Below are 9,255 nucleotides of genomic sequence, written 5' to 3'. Positions count from 1 at the left end.
GCATCGGACTTCTGTGATCTCTCCTCTCTTACTTGGTTCAAAGCCTCATTCTTCTGCAGCTCAGCTCCACATCTTTCCTTGTCCTCTATACAGTTGCGAACTAACTTCCATACTGGTAGAACTCCTTTTGCTAGGATTCCCTGTTCCTCTGCAAACTTCAAATCTTTTCCTAACTTCTCCCAGCTCGGTCTGGTAAGGTGACCAGAGACTGGGAACCATGGGGCCAACTGATCTACCACTTTCAGAAAATTTTCTAGGGTTTCCCTTTTCAGCCCAATTCCTTTCACTTTTAGGAGGTCTTTCAAGGCCTGATAAACAGAATGTCCTGATGTTGTGTTTCCCATAGTGCTTGGTGTAACTTTAATTGTCTTACTCCGAGAACCTCAATAGTCCCTGATCCGGGAACTTAATAGTCTCTAACCGAGAACTTGAATTGTCCCACTTACCTGGGAGCTTACCAGCCGGCTACCCTGACTGCCGAGAGTTCTGGACTCATCATGTCCCTGTAGGAGCCACCACTTGTCACTACCATCTCCGACCAGCAGAAAGGAAGCAATGAAACCGATGTCCTTCTCAAGGCAGTTTATTCAGGAACTTAACAATGTGCAGGAAAAAGACTGCCCCGACCTCTCTCGGCCATCCTCTTTTATACCCTCTAGTCCACTCCCTATCACCCCAGTCCACGTAGGTCCAGTTCATTGGCTCAGGACTACATTCGTCACATCATCGATCTTATGTCGTGGTTCATCTGCGCAATGCAGCTCAATGTATGTGGCTATCTTGAGGGATATGAGGAAGTCAGTTGTAAGACTTGGTGGCAGTCCCGGGCACCATCTTGGGGCCACGGCCACACCCGTTCCTCACACAGTCCCTCCTCCCTCCCTTCCATTTCCCTCCTCCTTCCCTCCCTTCCCTTTCCCTCCTCTCTCCTCCTTCTTCTTTTCTTACTCACTGTCTCCTTTCCTCCTCTCTCCTCTGCTTGCTTGCTTTCCTTCTCCTCCTCCTCCTCCTCCTCCTCCTCCTCCTCCTCCTCCTCCTTCTCCTCTTCCTCCTCTTCCCTCTCCCCTTTGCCCCCTTCTCTCACCCAATCATTCCCCCTCCCTCTTTGCCCCTTCCACATCTTTCTGTAATAGCAGATGTGTGCTCTGGACAGTGACCACCTAAATGAGGAAGAAAAGGTCACATTTACATCAACCCTTATTCCTGAGAGTCCTGGTCCCTAGGGGTCTGAGAGACCAGGAGCCTTGTCCACACTGCACCTCCTAGCTCTTCTGGCTGCCACAACCCTTCCTGTCCCTGGGATCCCATCTGCTGGACTTTCCCATTCCCAGTGTCTAATCTCCCAGCGTCCTCTGCCTGTTCTGCTGGCACTGCCCAGGTGAGGGTGGCCCCTTAGTCCTTCCTATTAGTGCATCTCCTACAAGTGACCTGGCTCCCAGGACACCGTCTGAGATGTGTCTTATCCTGGTCCAGTCCAGTCCAGCTTCCAGCCTGAACTGTTGGCAGAGCTTCCAGGCCACCGTCCTGCAGGATGCTGCCTGTGAGGGGCGGCACAGAGCCGGGCCCCTGCTCCAGAAGGCCAGCGCTGTGCACACACTGGCACACTCCTTCCTCACACTGCGGTGGGTGGTGGCCCAGGACCCATCCATCACAGGGGCAGCCCCTTCTACCCCGGCCACAGTGGGAGGGAGAATGTGAGGAGCCTCAGAGGGCCCACGTGGGCCTTCCCTGACTGGGTACCCCTGAACTCTCTCAGAAGTGATCTTTGTTAGGAGTTAACCTCTTCTAGAAGTTTCTGTGGGCTCTCTGCAGGCTTGCTCTTATCCCTTCTCTTAATTGTCTTCAGGTGAAATCTTCTGGTCTGAGCGTTCGGGGACAATTTGCCTTACATTCCAATGACTCTTTTAGATTCCCGATTTTTAGAAAGTTTCTGCTAATATGCAACTTTCCTTTGAAGTGGGTCTCTGTTACAGCTGTACATAGAAAGAACTAAGGCCTATGTCTGAAACAAATAGAAATATTTTTTGGTTTTGTTTGTTTGTTTGTTTTGCCTTTTTAAAGGAGCCAATTATTCCTCCAAATAGGGATATAAGAATATTGTTATTTTAAAATATTTTTAATTGCGCCAGGAGTGGTGGCGCATGCCTTTAATCCCAGCACTTGGGAGGCAGAGGCAGGCAAATTTCTGAGTTTGAGGCCAGCATGGTCTACAAAATGAGTTCCAGGACAGCCAGGGCTATACAGAGAAACCCTGACTTGAAAAACCGAAAAAAAAATTACTTTTATTACTTTTATTACTTTTTAACCTTTATTTTTAACCTTTATTTTTATTTTATGTGTATGGGTGTCTTGTCTGATGTATGTTTATGCACCGCATGTGTGCAATGCCTGTGGAGACCAGAAGGGGGCATCAGCTCTCCTGGGACTGGAGTTACAGATGTTTATGATCTGTTATGTGACTGCTGGGAGTTGAACGCAGCCAGTGCTCTTAACCACTAGGCCATCTCTGCAGCCCCAAGAACATTATTTTTACTTTCAATTGTTTTTGTCATTGTTTTGTTTTTTTAGAGATAATGTCTCATGTAGCCCAGGCTAGCCTTGTAACTGTATAAGAGGAGATGGCTTTATGCTCCTGATTCTCCTGAGGGCTCAGATTACAGGCATGTACCACCATGCTTGGCTTTTGTTTTCAAGATAGGGTCTAACTTGTTATATGGTCTCCGTTGGCCCCAAACTCTCAATCTCTCTGTGATTCATCTTATTTTTCCTTTTTTCTACACTAGGAATTGAACACAGGGCCTCAAGAGTGCCAGGCAAGAACTCTACTATCGAGCTATATCCTACCCTTCTAGAATTATTATTATTTTAAAATATGTCAATGGCTCTTTTTTTTTTTTTTTTTTGNTTTTTCGAGACAGGGTTTCTCTGTATAGCCCTGGCTGTCCTGGAACTCACTTTGTAGACCAGGCTGGCCTTGAACTCAGAAATCCGCCTGCCTCTGCCTCCCAAGTGCTGGGATTAAAGGCGTGTGCCACCATGCCCGGCTAGAATTAATATTTTTTGAAAAACACCTTAATTGAGGGTATGGACTTACCAGGTAAACACTTGCCACGGGAACATGTGGCAGGGAGTTTGGACTCCAGAAACTTCACAAAAAGCAAGGTGCAGGCTGGAGAGACAGTTAGGGCAGATATTAAGGGCATGTACTGTTCTTGCAGAGGATCTGAATTTGGATCCCAGTACCCAGGTTGAGTGGCATACAGCCACCTGCAACTCCAGCTCCAGGGGATCTGATGCGCGCGCGCGCGTGCACACACACACACACACACACACACACACACACACACACACGCGCGCGCGCAAGCACACACACACCTTTACTGAGGTGTATTTCACCCTGTGCTGCCACTCTGTGAAGTACACATCTGAGCTGGGTAGGGTGGATCACACCAGCACTGAAGATGCTGAGGCTGGAAGCAGGAGGGCTGATGGGAGTTCAGGACAGCAAAAACCAAAGACCCAAAAGACCAAAGCAACCCAGAGTTCGAAGTGTCTGATCCAATATTAATTCTGACATATTCAGAGATGTACACCCACCATCTCGATCACTTTCAGGGTGTATCACCCCCAAAGCAACCCCTATTCACTAGCCATCAGCCCACCATGCATGGCATGAAGCCGGCCTCCATTCCTAATTAGTGCTGAACAGGACCTCATCGTCAGAGGTGGAGTTGGTGTTGACATGTGACAGCCATGGGCTTCTCTGCCTGACAGGTGGGGCCTTAGGATGTGTCCTGTCCTTGTGTTGGCTGAGGCTGTATTCTTCCTTTCATCCTCAGGGAGTGGGCACCTCGGTTATATCTCTGCTATGACCTCATGTGTGCCTCTCTTGTCCAGAGCATACTGAAGGACTCATTTGCAGAATTGAAGGCACAGCTTCCAGGGCCTCTGATTCTAACTGCCTTGCTATCTCAGATGTAGATTTCAAAGACTTGAGTCCCAGCAGCCTGCAGTATGAACAGGAGGAGACACTGTCCCCAGCCAGAGTGACCACGGCAGCTGCATTGGTGAGGAGGCTGTGTGTGGCTCAGCCTGCCAGCTTTGAGGTTAAGTTTCACCAGCCCTATGCTGGACTCCGCCCTGGGCTGAGCACCTGTCCATACTCTCCTCTTCTTGCCTAACTTTACCTATACAGCTCAACTGCCACGGTCTAGACTCAGTCGGTCCCTCAACCCGAGGGAGAAATCAGGGTCCTGGTACTCAGGTGGGCAAGCAGTTGGCGAATGACAAACAGACACGGACACAAGGGAGTGTTGTGTCTGAATGTAATTTCTCAAAGTGAGCATCAGACTTATATTACAGAAGAAAATAAGGAAATTAGGTGACACATCAGCCAAAGTACATTGAGGTTACCTGATGCAATAATGACTCTTTACAAAGAAATGCATACATAAAAGTTACAGGAACCAGGCAGTGTTTACAACTGAGCTAGGATCAGCCTTACCTAAAGTCAGCTATTCTCAGGAGCCAGGTGAAAGGGCTAATACACCCAGGTGCAATTCTAGTCTACTTATAACCTACCATCAGGGGGGTTCCGCTCTTGTTAACCTTTTCATGAATAATGCAATACTATAGCTCCTCCTTAAACCACAACCCTCCTTCCTCCTAGACCATTGTAAATTCTTTCATATGGGAGTGACTTGGCTGTTATTTTAAGTTTATAGAACTTGTCCTGAGATTTCTACTCTTATCCAGTAAAATACTGAAAGAAAGCACACAAGACCCTCCACAGACTATCGCAGGGACATATCTGGACATTTATGGGATGCTAGAGACTCTCCAGGAGACCAGTTTCCATGAAATTGTTTGCCTCAGGACTGCAGCCAAGCTTTTGGACTTGTCACTCAGACTCCACCGGAGTGGGTGTGACACTCAGCCTTTGCTCTGTGCTGAGGCCAGAAGCCAAGGACCTCACTCATGTTATCTAAGTCAAATCTCAGAAAAATTCCTACCTGTGTGCCCATTTTACAGGCAAGGAGACTGAAGCTTGCAAAATTTAGGGACCACACTTAAAGCCACCTAGCTAGGAAGTAGCAGAGCTGAGCATTTCTCCAAGGATGTCTGAGCCAACAGCAGGGCTTCTTAGCCTGAGCATTATTTGCTATAGGGTTGGGGTACTCTGTACATTGTGGTATATAGAAGAAGCAATCTGGTCTCTACCAGCTAGATGCCAGCACCTTCCCTGCCTGTAGTCATAGCAATCATATTGGCATCTCTGGGTGCACTGCTACTCTTTATCACCTCACAGCCCTGCTCCAGGAACGGGAGCTGTGGGAAGCCACAGGACAGACCTGCTTCCCCTGTCCAGCCAAGAGAACTTCTTGACCTCAGGCTGAACAATTCCCTTGGCCACATAACTCAGGGCAAGGTGCACTCTGGGGTCACGCAGTGCCTGTGTCATCTTTCCTAGGAGGTCCTTTGGGACAAAAAATAAGTTGTTAGGCTTTCCAGGGAAACCTTAGCACACATCCACCAGATCCCACCCCCCTGGGAGGACCAAGTCTCCTTGTGCTGCCAGGAGACTACAATGTCTGCCCCTTCCTAAGACCAGTGACCCCAGACAAGGTTTGTTTTCAATCCCGAAACAAAGCCAGGACTTGGTGCCCCATAGAGAACAAACTCCCAGTGTGCTTGCTCTCTGTCTCTGTCTCTCTCTTTCTCTCAGGCGGGTGTTGGTAATGTGGAGGGCAGTAACCTAGCCAAAGCTTTCATGGGGAGGCCAGCAGCAGTCAGCCTTCTGATGCTGTCCCTGGGTGTGCTGGAGAAGGTCTATCCCAGGAAGGCTCCTGCATTCTGGGGTGAACACACTGACTTCAAGCAGTCCTCTACAGTTATCTTTTCCCATGCTTTTGAGACAGCATCTCAGTCTGTGGCCCAGGCTGTCTGGAACTTATGATGTCCCCCCATTTGTGCCTTCTAAGTGCTGTGACTACCATGCTGGCTATGTCATGTGCTGTTCTGAGACCAGACTGTTGATGGTTCTGTGTCAGCGCCTCAGTGCTGGGGACCTCAAACCTGTCCAGTCCATTACAGAGCAGGCAGCAGGAGGTGGACCCAGCATGGCTCCTCTGGGCTGGCTTTTCCTATGGTCTCGGGCTTGAGTTGCAGCAGAGGATCTGGACTAGAGGGGGGCTGAGATGGAAAGATGAGCAACCTATGGGGGTCAGGGATAGGCTCTGGAGGCCGCCCTCTGTCTGTCAGTGTTTAGACACCCTGTGACTGGCCTCCAGCTGAGAACTGGAAATCTTGACCGTGCTTTCCTGCCTAACTGTTGACAGTCAATTTGATAGGTGTCGTCGGGTCTGCTTAAATCCAACATAACTCAAACACCAGGTCAGTGCAGATGACAAAAACTTACTGTAATCAAACCACGAGTGATGGATCAGGGCCATAGAACAGACTTGGGAGCTGAACTACGACCCTGCAGGGATGCTGAACAGCACATTTGAAGGATGAAACCATAAAGTAAGGGGGAGCAGGTGGGCTATAGCACTGTTCATTCATTGATATAAGGGGTTGAGCAAGGGAGTTTCCATCAATCGGGATAGCAGTTGGTCCTTGGGCCTTCACACATGAACTTGTTTGACCCTGCCAGCAAGATGAAAAAGTCGTCCTTGAGTTGTCTGGGCTCAGACAACTGTTGTTCCTTACAACAGAAGCTGTTCGGCTATTGGGAAGTCCCCAGCTCCCCTAGGGCCTGGGACCTTGAATTTAGTTTCTCCCTGTGATTAAATGGAGTCTGAAAACGAAATGGTAGCACTGAGAATAGGTTTCCTTTGCTTGTTCCCACAGATAGGAGAAAGTTCAAGGGCCACAGGCATAGCTCAGCAGGTGGATTGCTTGTCTCTGGTACACAAGGTCTTGTGTTCCGTCCTCAGGACTATAGAAAACAAAACCGAATGCCTCAAAACCACAGCCAACAAACAAAACCCAGTGTGCCAGGAAGGCGGGTGCTGAGTTGGATATATGGCCTCACCACCCAGCTGTCTTTTTAATGTCCAGCTTTCTCTGCAAGTGTGCCTCAGGGCAGGGGATGGGACAAGCGATCATGGGGGTTCCCTTTGATATTCTTCCCGCTTTGCACCCCAGACCTCAGAGATATTCCTGATGCTGGTGTCTGATCTCCAAGGCCTTTCTGTGGATGCGCTGACAGAGGTCTGGAGACACTCTTCTTTGAGATGCCGAGATGATTGGTCAGGTGGAGGCTAAACCGCAGGTCAACTGCCTTTGGGGAATCCTTGGTGGGGTAGGTGGCCTTGGTACTTTCTAGGGTCCTCAGCTAGAGTGTGACTCCCACTTGTCAGGGTGGGGTCCAGAATTCAAGCTTTGTGGGGCTGAGATTGAGTGTGAAGGAGCAGATAGAGATGGAACCGTCCCCTCTGGAGCAGTGTCTGTACAAGCTCAGGGATTAGCACGCCAAGCACCTCCCCCCCCTTGTGGACGCCAAGCACCTCCCCCCCCCCGTGGAGGCTTCTCCCGTGTCTAGTATGGGGTGCTTCAGGCTGAGATACCACCCCAACTTCATCCCCACCCTCACTTCAGCCCAGCTGTGGCCAGGAAAGGTGTGAAGGGACCCTAAAACCCAGGGGCATCCCTGAGGATCTCACTCCAGGGACTCCAGACTCCCGAGTCACCTCAGGGTGACATGATAAGGAACATGTGACTTTTGTGGCTGATGTCGGTAGTCACTCATCGAATCCCCAGAGTGACTCCACTGGCAAGTGCTGCTGGTGTTTCTGCTCCTTGGATTTGCACAGAACATTTAGGACACTTGCCTGAAGCTACACAGCAGAGGAAGGGAAGGTTATTTGTTTTGCTGTTTAGCTCAGCTGGCCTAGAACTTACAGCAATCCTCCTGCCTTGTACCTCTAAACGCTGAGATTCCAGGCCTGTGCCACCATGCCAGCCTTGGGATGCCTTGGGATGGAGAGCCATGGGCTTCCCATGGTGGGGAGGCCCTTCCAGGTCAGTCTGTTTCAAGAGAGCTGATAATGTCTTGAGTACCCTCTACCCTCACCCCTCCTGAAGGCTAGCCCCACAGACAAACAAGAGAGATGGTAGGGGGATGTGTGTGACTCGCAGCATGTCTCCCTGGGGAATCACAGCGGCCCTGAAGTAGGTCTTGTCACCATAATTCCATCCTGCTGTTGAGCAGGCTGAGACTCGCTGACGCTCTAGTGTTGGGGGCACCTGTTCACCTCACTTGCCTCCTGCTGGCCCAGCTTCACGTCTGCCATGAGGAATGGTTAGGACCGAGAAGCCCTCCATACGGTCACTGTTCCCACTCCAGACACTACACCCCCAGTCCACAGCAGTACAGAAAAATTTCTTTCTGGAGCCTTCTAACCTGGAAAGTATGAAATAGACCAAAAATTAATAAATTCCTTGCTTATAATAACTAACTAAATAACTAACTAACTAAATAAATTCCTTGCCCAAGCTTATAATCTAAGCTACATTGGAGGCTGAGGCAGAGGGATCATGAATCCAAGTCTGGGTTACAGAATGAGTTCAAGACCAGCCAAAGCAACTTAGTGAAATTCTGTCTCAAATGATGCAGGGAAGTAGTGTAGAACCAGAGCGCTAACCTAGTGCCATGAAAATAAGATAATAAAATCACTCAACATGCACTCCCTGGTATTGGCTGAGAGCATCAAATGCTTAAACTGGGAACCACTGACCTCCTCGGGGCCTCATCCCCACGCCATCCTCTTGCTGGATCCTGGCAGAGGGTGGACAAGGTTCTTCTGTTAGCTAGCTGGGCAAAGCAAGAGGGACACAGGCCCACCATGGCTCCTTCCTTGGAGAGTTCAGGTATGTCCCTCCCTGTCCCTAGCCTTGGCTTGTACACAATACTGTGACTGTTCTGCTGCTCTCCACAGGCACCCGCAGATAGATGCTCTGTCCTCCTGCGGTCCACTCAGAACTGTGCGGGCCTCATGAAGCAGCTCATCCTGGCTAGGGAGGTGGAGTCAGACCAGGGAGGTGGAGTCAGGCCAGGGAGGTGGAGTCAGACCAAGGAGGTGGAGTCAGGCCAGGGAGGTGGAGTCAGACCAGGCAGAGGCGTGGCTATGGCCACTGACCTTCATCCCATGTCCCGCGCTACCTTCTCGCCAGCAAGAAACGACGCGGCACACAAACAGGATCCTTCTGCAGCAAAGCTTTAATGCTCTTGAGAGGGAGAGCATAAGCTTC

General features: G+C 49.9%; 1 protein-coding gene across 1 annotated transcript in view; it reads left to right on the top strand.

Moving 5' to 3' along the window:
- The window catches only part of LOC115065090, a 91,492-nt gene that overhangs the window by 14,704 nt on the left and 67,533 nt on the right, over positions 1 to 9,255 (top strand). The window contains 8 exon segments of the mRNA XM_029544743.1: positions 1,332 to 1,378; positions 1,507 to 1,694; positions 3,840 to 3,880; positions 3,976 to 4,106; positions 7,150 to 7,253; positions 8,943 to 8,976; positions 8,979 to 9,026; positions 9,103 to 9,154. Coding sequence (XP_029400603.1) covers positions 1,332 to 1,378; positions 1,507 to 1,694; positions 3,840 to 3,880; positions 3,976 to 4,106; positions 7,150 to 7,253; positions 8,943 to 8,976; positions 8,979 to 9,026; positions 9,103 to 9,154 — 645 coding nt within the window.

The sequence above is a fragment of the Mus pahari genome, chromosome 12 (assembly GCF_900095145.1).
Source record: "Mus pahari chromosome 12, PAHARI_EIJ_v1.1, whole genome shotgun sequence".
NCBI lineage: Eukaryota > Metazoa > Chordata > Mammalia > Rodentia > Muridae > Mus > Mus pahari.
This window is presented reverse-complemented; position numbering and strand designations above follow the sequence as displayed.